Source organism: Lepidochelys olivacea (genome assembly GCF_965140295.1).
Source record: "Lepidochelys olivacea isolate rLepOli2 genome assembly, chromosome: 11".
Lineage (NCBI taxonomy): Eukaryota > Metazoa > Chordata > Testudines > Cheloniidae > Lepidochelys > Lepidochelys olivacea.
The window spans coordinates 38981227-39001268 of NC_140421.1; the positions used below are offsets into that span (position 1 = coordinate 38981227).

The 20042-nt window shown below is 39.3% G+C and overlaps 1 protein-coding gene across 3 annotated transcripts in view; it reads right to left on the minus strand.

Moving 5' to 3' along the window:
- The window catches only part of LRP2 (LDL receptor related protein 2), a 181292-nt gene extending 161959 nt beyond the window's left edge, over positions 1-19333 (minus strand). For 2 of the 3 annotated variants that reach the window (XM_084643577.1, XM_084643576.1), the window contains exons 1-2: positions 19119-19333; positions 476-583 (exon numbers count right to left, since the gene is read on the minus strand). In XM_084643577.1, coding sequence (XP_084499703.1) covers positions 476-583; positions 19119-19212 — 202 coding nt within the window. In that variant the 5' untranslated portion in view covers positions 19213-19333. The remainder of the gene's footprint in view (positions 1-475; positions 584-19118) is intronic. The other variant, XM_084643575.1, reaches the window with a different exon arrangement.
- Positions 19334-20042: the final 709 nt, after the last annotated feature.

Sequence of the window (20042 nt, forward strand, 5' to 3'; positions counted from 1 at the left end):
AACTTGAGTGACCACGAATACCAAAGGTTATATCCATGCTGAAGACTGTGGTGTCTGTATGTGTGCACCATTCAGGTTCATTGCAGTAATATCAATTAGCCATCTACACATGCTTAGAGTCCACAGACATCAGAAAAGATGTCCTTATTAGACATATGGCTATGGATATTGGAGGGAAGTGCAGCATGTGACCTGAATCTCTTTCTAAGGGTGAGTTGGAAATTTGGCACTATTCTAATATCCATAGAACCGGTACTACAGAACTCAAGAAACATGAGTCTCAATTAGATTCCAAAGCCATTGCCCACCAAACCACGAGTTTTACACCACCTTTGTTCTCTCTCTCTCTCTCTCTAAGAATTAAGAGGCTCCTCATCATGGCATGGTGTACCATGAGCATCGTGGTAGCTGAGAATTCTGAATATTGTAAAAAAGTGGAAATGCTTTGAATTAATGCAGTAGATATTCCACTTACGACAACCAGCTTCATCCGTGTCATCCGAACAGTCCCTTGCTCCATCGCACCTCCAGTCTGCAGGAATACAACGGCCATTCCCGCAGCGGAACTGCCCACTCTCACACCCTGCAACCAAACAGCAAATCGAGAAGCTTGGTTATAGCGTCATATCAGAACAGATATGGGAGATTGTTCCCATCCACAGTTCAGGCACACACTGAGAACAATCATTTTAAATACATTTTTTCAGGTAAAACAGTGGGCCAAATTCCACATTCAGTTACACCCATGCAAGCCCACTGAACTTCCATAAGGTTGACCTGATGTAAGGGAGAGCAGAATTTGACCCAACATTCAAGTGTAATAACTCTTAATATAGAAGACTATTCCTATCTAACCTGTTGTATAGTCTCCTTCAATAGTCTACTTTAATAGTCAAACAAAAGGGTAAAAGAAAAAAAAACCAAGGAAAGGTTTGCCAGGTATGGAAGCCTTCTAAGACAAAAAATGTCCACTTTCATTTCATGGACTCAGGTTATACAGACTTAAATGAAGGAGGAAAATGGCCTTCCACATCATTTCTGGAGCCTAAACATTAGCCCACCCCCTTGTAGTTCCTGAGTATTTAAGAAAAATACAAAAAAAAAAAAAAACCACCCAAAAAATCAGAGTTAATCCCCTTAGCTGCTATGGAAATCTCATTTTGCCAGCCCTGTACTGGTATCTGGTTTCAAAACGTTGATACATATTTTTTTTTAATAAAAAAATATATAAAGTCCATCTCTCTGCAGTACAGGGGAAAATATATCTCCAATGAACATCTTAGTAGCTTTTTGTAAAACAAGAATCTGAGCTTTAAAACTCTTTCTCACTGATCAAAATCTGACCTGCTGTCAATCAGACTCTAAAAGCCACCACCCTATTTGCTATGTCAGTGGACTGAGGACCTGATCAGATGGTTCTTGCTCCCATGTGTGAGAACAGCAGGATCAGGCCCTTACCAAACATATCTAGTGAAGTCCCTTGATGCCATAAGAGAATGAAATACACTGTTTATAGCCACTAGGGGAAACATGATCTAAGTCATAGGGGAGAGGAGGTGAACTTTTAGCCAATTTTATGGTCCCCAAAACTGAAAAGTCGTAACTCTTTATTAGTTTCACAAAGTTCTATTTCACATAGCCTCAGTCAGCACCCTGAAGCAAAGAATACTGAAAGAACAGAGTTAGTAGCAAAGATCAACTCTTAGAACATCTAAGAAAAAGCAATTTCCTGTTAATTAATAATCAAGTGATGAAATTACCATTCAATTATTCTAAGTGACTTGTCCAAAAGAGATAACTTTACTAAATATAAAGCACAGACACCTACTCTTGAATTCACAGTGACATAAATAAACAATGTGTTACCCTAACTTTCATGTAAAACCAGACATACCAACACGGTCACATAAGCACAGTTAAGTGATGTATTCCTAAGGGATATAAGCAAGCTACTTTATGCAAGGAATGTTCAAATCTGATTGTCTGCTAGTGACATCCTGATTTATAATGTATCCTGCAAATGGTCAAAAATTGCACTCGGGTGAATGGTGGTACCGAGTGGTACAGGAGTATGTACACCCAAATACCTTCTATAGACTAATGTACGATGGTGGTTGGTGGTGCAGGTCTGGGGTTGGTGGTGCAGGTCTCTTATCAACTACCTTTAAAACACAACAACCTCCCTTGCAAAAATGCCCTGAAAGAATGTACAAGTTCATCCTGGAATCCCAGACCCTCTCACTAAATTCTGCCCTACAAGACAACATTTCAATTTGAGACTCTTAGGGCCTTTTTAAAGTTTAACTGTTAAACACAGCATATATTGAACAATTTATCACTTAGAACTGTTATTGGAAGTAAAACAATCTGTTTCTACATTTCTTGCATCAGTAGCATCCAAGAATACAAGAATCCTAATAGCACCTGACTGAAAAAGAAATTACAATACAGAGTTTAATCAACATCCAAAGGGTTTCAGGTTTCTAAATGGGAAAAGTATATGCTTAAAAACAAACAGCGTGGGAAATAATTTCATTGTATATTATACCATTAGTTTCAAATAATTAACCAGCAAATGTTAAGCATTGTCTATAATACTAATATTTTCTTTTGCCTTTCTTCTACTAAGTTATTAAACATATCCTTATGGTGACATAAAATGAGATAACACTGGTTACACTTTTTGGAAAACATTATAAATACAGCAGTCTTCATACAGCATAAAAAACTGTAATTGAATGTAAAGAGTATCTGCAAACCAACCAGTTCTTTTACACTCTGTAATACTTTTAAAAATTATAGTTCAAATCACTCAGAACTACATACAGTAAATGCTGTACCAATGCCCATTTATACAATTCATCAGCAGACCTATTATAATTCATTTAATTATGGTATCAGTCTTTTCAAATGTAATCTTCCATGCTTGCTTATTTCTCCTTGAAGGCTGAGGTTCTGAAATAACTTTTCAAAAAAGCAAAAAAAACTGATGCTTCACATATCATTGCTTTGTGTCCTCTCAGTACAAAAGTACTAGTACATTAGATAGTACAAAATGATTGTTTATTTAATAAAAAGGCAGAGGGCTCTGGTTGAAAATAAATTACGGGTGATAAAGAAGTAACAGTAATCTGCAGGTTCAAAGACATTTCTCAAGAAGGTTTTAAAAGGTATGTTGTTTTTTTTTCAAACTGTGATCAAAAGAAATGCTGGCCATCAAAAGGAGGAAGTATGCAGAGTACACACAATTATTGAATCCATTGCTAGAAATGTCCACCATCCAAAAAAAATTAACAATAAAATGACTGATTAAATGAATAAAAATAATTTCAGAAGTAACTCCAAGTGACAACCCATAGAAACATGCCCCTTGTTTCAAAATAGAAACTGACATCATCTACTAAAACCAGCTTCTGAAGGCTTTATAATAGTTTGTGTTCAAGGACTGAACTGATGTAAGAGGCAGTAACCCTTGTTAAACTAAAGTATTAATTTGGGGACATATTCGGGAACCATTACTCACAACAAATAGCACTTACTCACATGAGTAGTCCATCAAAGTGAACAGGACTACTTGCATTATTAAGTGCTATGCCACATATGGATGCAGAATCTATTGCTCTACACTAGGAGGGAGATGTTAGAAGATAAGGGGTGTCCTCTTGTTAACTGACATTAAGTGGAAGACTGGATTCACTGAGGGGTTAGTAACTACTGACATCCTATTGTATCAAAGAGTTTCTTTTTAATAAGTGCCTTTTTTAAATGGTAAGGCAGTTCATAAATTAGTCCGTGACTGCCAAAAAATTAATACTAATGAGCTAATTTTAGTAGAAATGCTGATTTATCATGGCAATGCTGACAAAGCCAGACACTTCTTTCAGGCAAACAGAATCCTGTTAGCAAGATTCCTGCAGGAAATATTGTTGGGTTTAAAAATACACAATCAATCATTAAAATTTAGTCTTTATTGTCTTCCTTCATATTTCCTAAGATGAAGTGTCTAGGTGACTTTTGAAAGTTCAAAATCTAGAGAATTATTTTTCCTTGCTTTAATTTGATTATATTTTTTTACCCATGGAACTGCGATGAAACTATCACTCAAATACAGACCAAAAAGACAGATGGTAAGATTTTGTGAATCCCAGAAGAACCCATGCAAAGTAGAGTCCAAGGTTGTTGTTTATTTTAAATAGTATGGCTTCTAACTTTTCAAAAATTGATGAATGCCTGTTTCAATTTTTAGGGATTCAAGAAAGCAACTGGAAAAAACAAAGCTACCACATCCACTTTCTTATAAGGCAATATTGCACTGAAGAATCCAGCCCATAGCTTAAAATGTATCCCTTGGGAAATATACAGAGAGAGTACTGTTCCTGAGGTTTCTGCTAGACTTGCTGTCTCTGGTCCTTAAGCTACAACTGCTGCTGCTGCACCTTCTGTAGCAGTGTCTGGGATTCTCTTGTAATAGTCTCCTGAGTAAAGATGTCTGGGATTCACAATCCACTTAGGTCAAAACAGAAAAGGCCAATTTCCATGGCACAAAGTAAGCTACTTGTACAAAAGATAATGCAGGATTATGACTTTCTATTAGAAAGCATCATAGAGTGATCCTGTGAGGAACAAAAGATTTGGGGGGTAAATACTTATAACCACGGCATAGTGATCCTGGCCTATAATTCAATATTAAAGATAAAAATATATATGGTATCAAAACAGATGCAGAATATCAAGCCTTACACTACCACAATACCACGCCTGGATAGCTGTATTATTCAATGCAATTGTTCCCCAAGACAATTTAGGGCAAAATTTTCATTTACATCAGTGTAAATCTGGAGTAATCCCCCTTGTCTTTAATGGAGTTATTCTAGATTTACACTGTTGAAATGGATAGAGAATTTGGCCCATTGACTGCATGGGGTTAAAGTGTTTAAATGAAGCTGATGCTAAATACAGACCCAGTGACCCCCTGAGAATTGTAATAAAGCTCCATTCACCAGCTAATAGACACTATCCAATGCCACACTAGGCCATGTGGAACTCTGCCAGGTGGCAGTGGGTGAGGGTAGTGCAAAGCCCTTTCAGCACAGAGGTTTTGGAAGCTGGAGGCTATCTTTAATTTGTAGGTTCAGATCCCTTATGTATTTTCAGCATAAAGGCAGTTTGTTAGGACTTTCCTATTCCTATGCTATATTTGACCCATATTCATATTTGATTCATACTCAATCCTAATATATATTTGGATAAATATTTAGATTGAAATCTAAAGTCTACATTCAAACCTTCTACATTCAAGCCCAAATGTGATGCACAGTGCACACGCTAACCTGAAATTTGTCCAGGGAGGTAACCAAATGCTGTCTTACAAGAAAGACATAGGATCTGATCTGGACCTGAAGCCTTAGAGCAGGGGTAGACAACCTATGACACGTGCACCAAAGCCGGCACACGAGCTGATTTTCAGTGGCACTCACACTGCCCGGTTCCTGGCCACCAGTCCGGGAGGCTCTGCATTTTAATTTAATTTTAAACGAAGCTTCTTAAACATTTTAAAAACCTTATTTACTTTACATACAACAATAGTTTAGTTATATATTATAGGCTTATAGAAAGAGACCTTCTAAAAACGTTAAAATGTATTACTGGCACGTGAAACCTTAAATTAGAGTGAATAAATGAAGACTTGGCACACCTCTTCTGAAAGGTTGCCGACCCCTGCCTTAGAGTTTGCATTCAATGAGGTAGACTAGATATTTTTATTCACCTTCTCTCACATAATAAAGGAACAAGGAAAACTCCATATGAATTCCAAGAAAGAAGCAAGCATAAATCAGCTAAGACCGTTTGCTTGCTTTTCTTCCACCACAGGAACCCACTCACAGATCACATACTGATGCAAGCTTTCTAACATGACACCAGACTGCTTTTTCCCACAAAAAAGAAAACTGCGGATTACTAAATACTTAAGATACTCCTATTTCAAAAAAAAATTCATGTAAATTTAAACCTTAGTTTATTTAAAATTATTTGGTGTACTAGTAATAGTAAACTGGCAGATTCTAGGTCTCATTTCCTAATGAGGTTGCATCTCCCAGCCAACCTAACAATCTTGATTGATCGAAAAATGTTATTTATATAGGCCTTTCAAGTGCTAGCATGCTTAGCCCCAGCATAGGACTACTGTTATGACTGCTCAGGGGACAACATTTCCCAAGAAACCCTGTTCTCGTGGCTCTCAAGGAGAGATTGGAAGGGAACTGTCCTGAACCATGGACAAGGTTCCCTCTGTAGTGAGGGAATGAGGGATGTTCCAGTCCATCCTGCTCACAGACCACCAGTCTCTGGCCGTAAACAGCCAGCATTATAAGCAGTGTCCCCCTCCATGATCATATCCCCTGTTCAATTGTCAGGGTTCCTGGAATGGGGTAAAAGTGGCCCAGGAAGGTCTCCCACCTAACTTTAAAGAGCAGGTACACCCCGCTATAGTCTCCATTTGTAAAATATATAAAGGTCAGTGACTATTCATTAGTGTGTGTTACGTACTATATGATGTTAAATATTAGTATTGTGTTGCTAATTAAAGTTATAAGAAACATGCAGAAGAAGCAAATAGAGTAGATCATAATGAGAAACAAAGAGGTACCTGCCAAAATTATGCTGTTAAATTCCACATTTATACCTTAAATTGATATTTCATTGCAATAATAAATCTACACAAAATAAATACTCTATCAAATAATGTATTGGTATTAAAGGCAAATTATTCAAACTAAAAATCATGTTAAAACAAAATACCCTTCAGCCATGTTATTGTGCTTTCTTATTAAAGGACACGTCCTACAGATTACCTTTGGACAGCAACCTCTTTGGAGCAGGAAACATGTCTTCCTAGACTGAATATCTGGAAACTGCCATTTATTTTACAGTGCTGGATTAGTGATTTAAACAAATTAATTAAATAAATGACAGTATCATTGTAGAAGAATCTTTAGGTGCGTATCTGAGCATAACTTACACTCCACACTGCTCCCTCTTCTGGAAGATCTGCACATACAAATGAGGCTGTGGGTTAGGTTTTCCTTTAAGGGAGTATCCCAGGGAATATGTAGACCGGGGAGCTGTGCTGATTGGGAGCCGGAGCTATGAAATGAGGGTATGAGGGCTTCTAAGTAGAGCAGCAGTAGTATTGTACCTGGGGACTCCAATCATGGACTAGCACTCCATTGTGCTAGGCGCTGTACAAAAAGAGAATAAAGATGGTCCTTGCTCCAAAGAGTTTACAATCTAAGTATAGAAGGTGTTGTGCTTCCAGTTCCCCACCGTTCAAGATCAACAACCAAGGAATGCCACATGCATGTTGTGTTACGTCTTTCACTTCCCTAAAAGGCATTCTGCCATAACTTCTTTATTATAAATGTTTATTAAAAGTACTTTTAAAGGTGTCCAGTATAAAATTAGTTGTACTCTTATTTTACAAAATTTATTTTGTGATTAACTTTAAAGAGTCAGAATTTTCGGTATTAACTAAAAAGAAAAGGAGTACTAGTGGCACCTTAGAGACTAACCAATTTATTTGAGCATAAGCTTTCTTGAGCTACAGCTCACTTCATCAGAATGCATCCGATGAATTGAGCTGTAGCTCGCGAAAGCTTATGCTCAAATAAATTGGTTAGTCTCTAAGGTGCCACAAGTACTCCTTTTCTTTTTGCGAATACAGACTAACACAGCTGCTACTCTGAAACCGGTATTAACTACTAGCCTTTACAAAATGTCAGTGATTTCAAATACACTGTATGGAAATAACATGTTCTGCACTAAATTGGATAATATTAATCAGTTGCCTTCACATTTGGTATCTTAATCCATATAAATCAGCTGTGATTGTATTAGCTGGATAAGTGAAGCACACACTGTGGATCTCTAGTGAAGCACACTCTGCTGAGCTCTACTATTGCTGTTCAAAATCTCTTTGTTGTGAAGCACATTAAATATGCAAAAATCTATTCTAATTGACTAAATTACATGAGGAGGAGGAAGAACAAGCAAACTGGAAGAAAGTAAAAGGCACCCTCAACTACTCACAGAAAGAAGCATCCCAAGCATTTTCATAAGAATGAAACTGGCTAATAGCCCCAAGGCTGCTACAGAATAACAATTGGGCAATGGGGGACCAAGTGTGAAAACCTCCACGAATTGGAAGTATTTACAACTGTATAGCATGTGGAAAACAATGACAAAACCCATGCTCAGATAACTCTGATGTGTCATGTATAGTATACACCACTGGGAAATTCTGATGAATGCAGTTTCAAGCTACAAAACCATCCTCTCAGGAAGCCACTTTTAGTTGAATGGTTTGAGGTACTTTTAATAAACTTCCTATCCTATCAGCTGCTTGCTCTCAAAATTAAATCTCATGCCACTGCCAGATTTAATTAAGCTGGATGCAATTAAGTTATCTATCCTAAGAGGTGATGAGTCCCAGCAGCTCCAGGTATCAGCCCCAAACAATGCTTTCCAAATGCATTAGGCAAGACTGAATCTTAAATAACTTGTTTTTAAAAATCCATTATATATTTCATTGCTATATTTAAGAAGACACATAACATATAATAATTTAAAAAAAAATGCCTGTATTGACCCAACTTTATTGGGGAATATTCTCATAAATTCTTCAATGCAGGAAAAAATAATTGTAGGTATTAGTTAAATGCAAGTTGTAAGTGCACATAACAAAAGATACTTCTCTCTCCCCACAGCACATCCACATATCTATGGTCAAATCCGGCTTGCCTTTACCACTCGAATAGCACCACTGTAACTAATGGAACTGCCCAGGCAAGTAAGGCAAGTTGGGTTTGGCCCCTATGTTCTGTCTTCTAGAAAATTATTTGTTTGTTCCTTAATTTAGACACTGCTCACTGAAGTAAATGGCAAAACTCTCACTGATTTCAGCAGGAGCAGAAGCAGGCCATAAGGATTTAAATTATGCTGTCTTTGCCTCAAGCATTTACCCACGTAAAATCCTTGGATCCCGTCCTGCTGCCCTTTTTCACGAAGCCCAATGCAACTACTCACAAAAATAAGGGATGCAGGATTGGACCCCTTTATCTGCCCAGTTTTTAATCATTCCAGTCATCTTTTGAAAGAAACACACCCATTGCTGCAGACAGTCTATATGCAGACAAAAGCAAACATTGGCTTCAACAGGAGTTTGGCCCAGGTAAGGACTGAAGACTGGAACTGTATAAACTATATGGGCAAAAGGAAATTTTACCAGCTGGAGCTGCGACTACACTGGGAGGGTGTGCTGGTGTAAATATCGTGGTATAGCTGCTATAGCTATACTGGGCATAACGCTACTGGCTAACCTTTTCTGGTGTAGACCTGGCCTCAATTTTAATTTTCTTCTCACACGGTCTCAAATCCAGGCTCTAGCACAAGCCCAACAGCACTGCAGTCCGTGCCCCACAAACCAAGTCAGCTGACCTGGACCAGTCGCAGCCATGCCACCGGTGTTTTACTGCAGTGTAGACATACTCTTACTTAACTCTTTATGCACAATTAGTAGTCCTATGGAAGTCAATGTGACTATTCCCAGTGAATAAATTAAGCATCTGCATAAGTCTTTTCAGTAGCGTGGCCTTAGTGTGGTGGTAACCAGGCCAACTTTTCTATCGGACTAGGCATGGTAGCACTGATCAGTTTACAGTCTAACTTGCCAAAAACGGTGCTTGTGATTTATTGCTAACTAACCCGCCAACAGGATCATTTAAACAGAAAAAAAGGTGAAGTGTTGGGGGGCAAAACAGATATGTGACCTTTATCACTAATAGGTATGATTACTTAGCTGTCATAAGTCATCCGTTTTCAAATTTTGCTATTGCCATTGTTTACTTCAGCGTGTTTAATTATTTGTAAATTATCAAAGTGCCTGTTTCTTCCCCAAATTGATGTCCAAATTCCTAAAGCACTTCAGGCATTTAAGTTTTGATACATTTGCCACACCCAAACTAGGTCAGAAGGGTCATAGCAATTTTTTATTTCCACTATTAGACAGCCATTTCTATATACTAGACTGCATTCAGTCACAGTACAAATCCCATAGCAGGAGATAACTCCCTAGCAAGTGCTCAGGGAGTTTGTTGTCCTCCTCACTCAGGCAAAACTCACACTGAAGAAATGGGCTTTTTGCCTGATCAAGGAAGACAGAATAGGCCCCTCAACGCGTATCTGAGATTCAATTCAGATTTCCTGGTGTTCTGCCAGTTCACATTTGTCAACATCCAGATTAATTACTACAGTGAATACCTTTCAAGTAGCCACAGAGGTAATGAAAAGAATATTAGTGCTTCAGTGCATTTACACAATATTTGGAGCTAAACTGGTTTTAAATGGTGAAGTGGGCCAGGTTTTTAAAGGGCGCCCTGGGGCTGGTTTGAAAAGAGAGAGGAAGGGCAGAATCTGAAAAACTAATAAAGAAAGCTCCTACAATCGCAAGCAAGAGGCCAGAAGCACGTCTGCTAATTTCAGACCAGTATGTACCCTATTCACTACAAGTGCAATAGTTTAAAAGCCTATTATACCTTGTAAAAGTAAAAATGAATGCATGAATAGCCTTTTCATATGGTAAAAATGCCAATATTAGTTACAGTAGCATTCTTGTCATGGTTTTAAATCTTCCATCTTGTTTATTTTATCATATATTGGGCCCAATCCTGCAATCTTTGCTCAAAAGTAAACGCATGAGCAGCCCCCTTGAAGTCAAGTGCTATCCTTACACGAGAGAATTTTAGCGAAGTATTCCCACTAGTGCTAACACTGGTTCCTTGCAGCTCTGATGGGAGCCCTACTGTAAGCAAGGCTCTGGGGGCTTACATGTTAGTTAAGCTTACTGAACAGTAGGTTCAGTTGACACAGCATTAGTCATAGTTCCAGTCACAATTAAATGAGAGCTCTCATTGGTGCTGACATGGTGGGAGCACCAAATGGAATTTTTTGGGTAAACTTTCCTATTTTAGGCATGCCTGAAGGGATTGTTCACATGAGTATAAGGCCTGATTCTGCAGCCCTTACTTCCCCAAACCAAAGGAGAATCACAAGAGTATATTTCAGGGGTTCTCAAACTGGGGGTCAGGACCCTTCAGGAGGTCGCGAGGTTATTACAAAGTGGGGGGCCACGAACTGCCAGCCTCCACCCCAAACCCCACTTTGCCTCCAGCATTTATAATGGTGTAAAGTATACAAAAAGTGTTTTTAATTTATAATTTATACTCAAGGGCTTGCTATGTGAAAGGGGTCACCAGTACAGAATTTTGAGAACCACTGGTATATTTCCTTGATCAGTAAATGTGCATCAAGGTATTTTGAAGATGAAAATCACTCCATAAGTGCTAGACATTATTATTATTATTTTGATTCCTGCAACATCTGTATATGATACAAATTGGTTTGTTCCAACCATGCTGCAAACCACAATAAAGGCCCCAATCCTGCAAGCTGTAATATACAAGCAGACCCCCATACCCAAATAGCATCTGGGGCTCCAAACTGGAATTGGGGTGCGTGTGTGTGGAACAAGGCCTACCCAAATATGAAAAAAAAAAAAGAGAGAGAGAGAGAGTCAGAACATCAACTATCTAAATCCATTTATACCAGCTGAGGATCTGACCCCCTTGATGTTAAATAGGAGTGTATAACAATACAGTCAATCAAATTCAAACCAACCAGATTATTACTGCTAAAATACAACTGTTCAGAAAACAAAATTAGTCTCAATTAACTCTTACATGTCTTTTTTTTAATCTAGAACAAAACTACTAATAGTGATCCTTAGATCTCAAATCCAGTTTAAGAATTGCAAAACAAAGAAAACATTAAAAAGCTTGATACCAACAGTAAAAGGTTATTGTGGAATCTGCAGAAAACTATCTATTCCATTCAACATTTCCATGTTTACTCATTAAGCTTCATTTTTTTAAATCATTCCAAAAAATGTGCTGAGCTGGAGGAGCAAAAGCTAATTAATAAACTGAACATTCAGTAAGAGAGTGGACTTCAGACCAGATCTCAAAATATAGTAAATTATTAAAAGAAATTTTTACCACCTACTTTTTAGTGTCTCGTTCTGATACTCCCTTCCCTTACACTAGTGCACTTCAGGAGTAGCTCAGCTGAATCAATGCAATTAAACTAGTTTAAGTGAGAGGAGAATCAAGCTGGAATTGGTTCAAGATATCTCCTAAGACTGAAAAAGGAAAACAAATCCATGATATATCATTAAGAAGTTATATCAAGAAATATATTTTAGTTTTAAAACTATGACATTTCCATCCTTTAGTTGCCAGACTTAATGTAAACTATTAACAAGCAGATAATTGACTTATTTGGTTGCCATAGCTACTTAACCACAGTCACACAATCTTAACATTAGCTAGTCTTTATTCAGGTGTCAACCTGTAGAGGATTAATTAAGAAAAATCTTCTATGCTTCTCACCAATGAATCTTCTAAAAAGTGTTGTTTCTTTTTCAGCTTCCACTCAGAAGATTATATTGTGCCATCAGTTTTTAAGCAGAATTTAAAATGAGGAGAAACGGGGCTTCTGCATCTGAAATTCTGAACAGCTTTAACAGTTTTCCAGTCCTGAAACAGGTTTGGTTTTGTCCAATAAAAGTGAACAGTATTGGATGCAATATATCAAAGATTGAAGATATTGTTTCAAAAATGTGTGGGGAATGCTAAGCATAACTTATTATTGGCAGTCAAATCCTGAAGTTCGTAATCAACTGACTTCAGACATTTCCCTGAGTAAAATACTGAAAGACCCACAGATTTGCCCCTAAATAACTAGAAGAAAAAACAAACACTAGTGATCTTTGATCTCCCAATAATCTAACAATGCAAAAGGCGTATACAAAGTAAAGGCTCAGAACAGCGTGATTGATTTCACGTCAACCCAGGAAGCCCAAAAAGAAAAGAATTAAAAGGCTTTAATGAAATTGCATTCTAACTTCCCACAACTTCTCCCTCCCCCTCAATGAATCTTTGCTCATTTCCTGCAAAACACATGGAAAGTAAATCTGGATTAAAGTGGGATTTCATTGCTCAAATTTCCAGTCAGCTCAATATATAAAAGAAGGTTTTGATTTGCTTTATAGGAAGTGTTGCATATGCTGCACATCTATCTTAGCTCAGATCTTCTTGAATGTCCTGTCCCTGTTTGTCTTGACTCCTGCAGCTTAATTATTTACAGTAATTCTAGCAGTCGGTGAAGAATCTAAGTCTAACCAGGTGTCAGCTAATTACTGCTTTCAATTTTTAACTGAAATTTTGTTTTTTAATGCTATTCTTCACTTTAAATGATTACTTAGCAAATTCCTGATATACTTCGCTGCCCAGGATATAGAAAAGGAGTAAATAATTAAAGAAAGATCAAGACAAGTACTAAAAGTAAATTACTCATTTAAAAAAAAAAAAAAACCTTACGAAAACAAATACTGACATTAAGTTCATAGAAATGTCACTTTTATCAATTAAAAGGTAAAAAGATTGTAATGTGTTTCACTGATGTGTATTTTTAATTTTCAAGCCATCACAACTCCCCCTCCCCAAATCAGAGGTCCCAGTCCTGGTCCCATTGAGGTCTGAGGGTATTCTGCTGTTGATTTCAGTCAGAGCAGATCAAGCCCAGCATTCCTTTTATAATGGTTCACTGACAGAGTACAAGAAAATTATACCAGTGCAGGATTTTGATAAACAGTTCAGCCTAAAGGTCCTCTCCCATATCTGCCTTTACCAGCAGTACAGACTGTAAATTGGACGTATTCATTTTCTTTTCAAAACAACTACTTGACTTTTTTTTCTCCCCTTAAGACCCAAATCCTCCCTCCCCTGTGTAAAACCTCAGAGTAGGGGTTTCACCTAGGGGCTCTATGCAAGGGACACAATCTTCTGCTCAGACATCCTGGGCTTCTACCCATACACAGAACAGAGATAGTAGATAACAGTGCAAGCTTCACCATGTAACCCTAGCAATATGTAGCAGTTCTGGTCTATAAGAACCATCCATGCCCATTTATTTCTTGGCCTCTTTTGTGAAACTATCAGCAAAAGCGTCAATTCATGCCAAATGTGATTGTGGTTTCTGAGATGTGGACACCTATCCACCAGGATATGGACTGTGATCACCTATTAATTTTACAGAGGCCACTGTATATCCATAATGGTGTTAAGTATACAAAAAATTGTTTTTAATTTATAAGGGGGGGTTCTCATCGTGTAACCCTAGCAGATCCAGCCCTGGGTTGGATTTAAACTGGCAACCTGGAAGTGAACAGAGTTGATCTTTGTATCCTAGTATAATTCACTCTGCCATTGTATACCCCTGTTTTACACTTTAGAAGGCTTTGAAATCACCTCCTCCTTTTGAGAGAATATTCCTGTTGCCCAAAGTTGTTCACTACCATTGTTTGTTAAGGGATTTGCTTTTCTACCGTACCTCACTTAAACACAGGACACATTTTCAGTTGTGCATGCATGAGCAAACCCCAAATATTACTACTTTTTATATCACTTAGTGCTCACATTTGCACACAGAGATTTGTCATTGCTCACCTAAATATCCAATTTGTGGTTTGTACATGCAGGTACATGAGCCAATTTTAAACTTGCACAAAATGGAGGCTGGCCAAAAAACTGTCAAAGAATGTGAATTCACCAATATACATAAAAGCTACAAATCTCAGTTTATCAGTTATGATGCCACTATGTAAGCCAACATCACTTTTTCATACATGTAGCAGAATTACATTTTTATTTTGAACAAATAAGCTTTAACATTTTAAGGTTTTGCAATCAAGCACTCAAAAGACAGGAATTGTAGTATTACAGCTGAAGTTTCAACCTTAACTCTGTTCTGAGTACAGACTTAAAATAGTCTCTCCTAAAACCATTCCATATTATTTGTCAAATAACTCTGAAGTTTATTTTAAACCCTTACATAAAGTAAATCATGGCTCATGTAGCAAAACTGAACTGTACAAGTGCAAAATTTCCAAATTTAAATTCTCCTGGATGGAAGCTTGGCCCCACTTAAATTAACTGGAGTTTTCCCTTTGCCTTTAATGGGGCCAAGATTTCTCCCCTTGCCTTTAAAACTACTCTACCAATTTGCTTCAAACTTGGCTTATTCCTTAGATCTCAATGATCTAAGGAATTGTGTTATCCACTTGCAAAATTTTTGATCAGGTTATACTGGGAAGGATATATATTTTTCTCAATGTACACGTAAAATGGATGAATCAGATTTGTTAAAACTTTATAAAAACTTCACCTCTGGCCTGAGACCAGCCATAGAAAAATCTCAGCACATGTGGATTTTGCTTCAGGAAATTATGAGCTACTTAAAAAGGAGGAATAGACTAAAAGTTGGAAATCAACTTAATTGTAGAGTGCATTCAGGCAGCTGTACACATTTAGTATCCAGGGGATTCACAGACCAAACAAGTGTGTCCATGTAAGGTGAAAGGCTATCACCAGAAATGCTCACCTCTCCAGCATTATAAAGGTTTAGACCAATATCATGATATTACTTATTAACTATGGAAATGCAGAGCGCAGTTCTGCAATCATTGCTCACACAAATCCAGCTGACTTGGACTGGACTCTTAATCTGGTAAACTAGAGATGACCTGGCCAAGATATACGGAAAAAAAAGTCTCGTCATTTAATGCAATGCAGGGAAGAGTACTGAGGAAATGTAAAGATACAGACAAGACCAGATTCAAAGCAGGGATTTAAATGTTGATGTAAATTACACATGGGGTGAAATCCTGGCTCTACTGAAGTCAATGGGAATTTTGCAAAAAAACAGGTGTGAGTGACGATGTTTTGTAACTTGCAGTAGTTTGATATTGAGATGGTGGAAAAATGAATGCAACTTACACACTGAGGAGACCGAAGTGGTGTAGCAAGAAAAGAAGTTAACAGGAGCATATCAGATAAAGTGGGAGCTCCACTACCTTATGTTTTTCCTCCTAAATCCTTGTCATCCTCCTCCTTACAATGTATTTTACCTCATTTTGCCTATCAACTGAATGCCAAATACATGCTAGTTACTTTACTATGTATATATACTCTTTTTCTGACAGATGTGTCATCTCTCCTGAATTTGAACCAAAATAAGGCACTCCAGAAAAAACAGTCATGTAGGAAGCTTAATTGATTTGTGATTAATTGAACATAGGTTACAAAAATGTTATTTAATAAAATCGGGTTTGTGTGAGTTGGAAGTAAATTTGAGAGTCCAAAGAGGAATGTTCCTTCTAAGGAGGGAAAATAGGTTTCTTATTCATGGATAACCACTATAAAGAGAAAACAAGAACACAGACAGAAAACATTGTCTATGGAAGTGAACTATTAAGAGCAGCAAGGTTTGAAACACCTACGCTCCCAGGAACTAGAGGGTCACATTTTAGCAGACTAGAGTCAGTCCTTCCATGAGTCCCATAATAAATACCAGATAAATGGAATACTGTGTGAGTATGCAAATCCTTAAAGACTGCCAGATTCTTTAGCAAATTCAGACATTTGCCTTGATGGTCTTAATCCAGATTTGCCCTTCACGCACTGCTGTACACCGCAATGTCCACCCAAGATGTGGCTGCATTTCAGCAGTGCTGTACAGGTAGCTGTCTGAAGTGGTTTGGGATTCTTCAAAATGAAATGCCATGGTAATATAAAATATTGCTTATAAAATTCCACATAAAATGCTACTTTTGGATACCACAGTGAGGGAACTCAAATTAGACAGAGTATGGACCCCATCTTGAAATCTCTACGCATGACAGTAATCCTGAGTAATAAAGACTGCTGGCATGAGTAACAGGTTGCAGGATCAGTTCCTATGCAACTTTGGATGGTGAGAGGAGTCATTTTTTCTCTCAGTTTATCCAGTACCATGTTTAACAAAATTCAGGAGTCAGATTTGTCAAGGGAGAAGGCACAACACTGCTTAATATAGGTATAAACACTCAGATTAAACTGAGTCTTCTTAGGCTTCTGGAAACATCCAGTTTCCACTCAGTACTCCCAAATTCGAATTGTTAGTATTCAAAAATCATAAGTCATGCTTCAAAATATCATGAGACTGGATTAAAAATCATGAAATACTTTTTTTAATTAAAAATTGAAGTTTTTTTGAGTGTGGGGCTTCTGATTTTTGAGCCGATAGTGTATGTTTGGGTCATGTTTTCAAGTTTCTCTCTCTGCAACCACAAGGTCTACAATCATTTTCTTTTTAAAATGAAAGCTGAAATCCTCACATAATCACAGGATTCCAAGAACTAGAGTTTTAAGAAAAACACCAAATATTGTGAGACTTGGAATAAGAATCCCAAGAGCTGACAATACTACTTTAAGAGGTTTAACACAGGTATTACCATAGACTCCATTACTAACATTACATCATCTCATTAGCATAGTTATTCTGATAATTCTTTCATCCAGCACAGCAAAGTTCTTAACACCTGCCCTGCTTTTGGGTTCCAATTCAAGATTTTACCCTCACTTTACCAAATAATTGGTAAATTCATATTCACATCTACTGTACATTAGTCCTAAATTTTCTAAGGTGGCTGTAGAGCAAGGAAATACGTATTTAAGTCAGCCCTGTAGCTTTAGTTCTATGCAGTGTAAATAAGAGTGCAAAGGAATTAGCTCTCTACCCAATGTGACCTCTTTGGCTGGACCTTTTGCAATGCTCCTGCTGTACATTAGCTATCTCCTAACTACTTCCCTGCTCAGAAAAGGGAGCTGTTAGCAGCATAATTACTTACTTGATTCCCTCTTAAGGAGCTTACACTAAGAGTTGAGAAAGCAGATTAACAATTTGAATACATCCACCTAACGCACACACATAAAACAGTGGGGCTACCAGGCCAATAGATGCGGCCCAGGAAATTCACTTCATCTCATCCTGCTGGAACAATAAGGGGTTTCATTTTAATGGTGGGGCAATTACACTGTGTGGGAGAGGGAAGGGGAGAGACAGGAAGAGAGGGGCTGCAGCTACAGGGTGGGAGGGAGGGAGTGGAGATAGGGCTCCTCCATCCCCAGCAGCCAGCTTAGTACCACAGTAGGCGGCGGCGCAGCCTATCGTGCTCAGCCTGCCCGGCCAGTCACATGCTCCCCAATGTAGCCTAGCAACAGCAAAGCCCGGAGAAAAAGTTCTCTCTCTCCCAACTTCAAATCGGTGTCTGGGGCTGAGGGAAGCTTATTGTGCCCCAGACTAAGCATCTGTTTCTTTATTAGACTCTTTTTTATAACATACCGCATCTGTTACACAGACAACAGACACGTACACGCTGCACATGCACGGTCAGTGCAAATAAAAACAGCAAAGCCTGGGTCTGCCTAATGGGACCCAGCTCCAGGTGCAACTTTACCGAGGAGCGGGCTGCAAAACCCGCTCTTAGAAACGGGGGGGACTCACTCAGCCTGCTGACTTTGGGCTCCCAAACCACCTGCATTTGGTGCGTGGAGCGGGGCCGGCAGCACGGCCGCAGACGGATCTTTATAGATGTGCTCCAGACTCGGGCCAATAAACACGTTTCAGTAGCAAGCGCCAGGCTCCGGCGATTGTCTTGCCCCGCTTTAGGCACGGAGCCCTGGCCGGCCTCCTTGCGAGGAGCGCTCCCCCCAGTTAAAGGCTTCGCTCTCCAGTGCATCTCCAGAAAATGAAAGCCCGGCGTGACTTTACGCTGTGGATTTGCACCCCCTGAACGGCCCTTCCAAACGTAACAGGACTCCGACCCCTTCACTGGGTAAAGAACCACGCTGGGAGAAGCAAAGGTCGAAACCAGCCTGAGGAGGAGCCGTGTCAGAAAACGCCGGGCTCGCTTCTAACAGCCCCCGGGCTCGCTCTACTTTCCACTACAGGATAAACAACTTCTGGGAAGAGTCACCTCCTGCTGCTCGAGCCCGCTGAGGAAGCCCCGGGGCCGCAGCTCCCTTACAGCCCGGCAGCCACCGACCCTCTCTCCTCCCCCTGGCGTTCCCGGAGGGCGCGGAAGAGCCCCGAGTCCCACTCAGACTAGGCTGCAGTAGGGGACTTACCTTGGCCACTAGCCTGCATGATGCATGCAGTGAATAATATGAGCACTTTGCAAGAAGCTGCTGCTCCTCCGTCCACCCTGTGGCGAGATCCCATCTGGGCTGGGATGCTCCCGCGCCCTAGAAAGCACACTGCTGGGCTCAGGAAGGCTGCTCGGCCCTGCAACAGCCCAAGCAGCCTGGTGTCTTTTTCTGATCCCGCTAGTTGCAGACGAAACTCCCACCCTCCAGACATTGCATAAAGCTCTTTATACCCAGCAGCCCCGGAACTAGCATGAGGGAATCAGGCATTGCTCCAGGTCCCTGCAGCCACAGGCTGCCTTTGCCCCTCCTTCCGCGCGCACTTTGCCGGGTAGGAGGGATGCTTTCACACCAATGCACTCCAATGACTTTACATCAGAGTGGTGCTGCTTTACAATACATTTGGGGCAGATCCGGGGTGATTTTAAATAGCAAACAGCATTTGATGCTCCTCAGACGCCAGTGTCCCAACTGACAAACAATATGCCCCACGCAAAGAAAAGGGGTTTAAACGAAGGAGCCTTATAAAGGCTTTAGAACTAGTCATTACATTCAGACATCGGTATAAAGTTTAAAACGCTGATTTAGTTGATTACTCCATAGAGAGACGCGGTCAATCACCTCTAAAACGCTGTTGAAGCCTTGACAATCACAGAATGAATCTTATTTCTCCACCCCAGCCTTTCATGGATTTCCCAGGAGAGAAAGTCAGTGTCACTAAAAGCTTGGGCCGAGTATGAAGCTATTGCTAAGGGAAACTTTAATATCCCTGCTCCTAATTTGTCAACAGAGGGTACTGTGACGATCCTGGCTTTGGTAAGGGGACCTTTGTGTCACAGGTACACAACAAATCACGGGTGAAATATCAAGCCACGGTTCCGATAGTGTTGCCATTTCAGGAGTTAG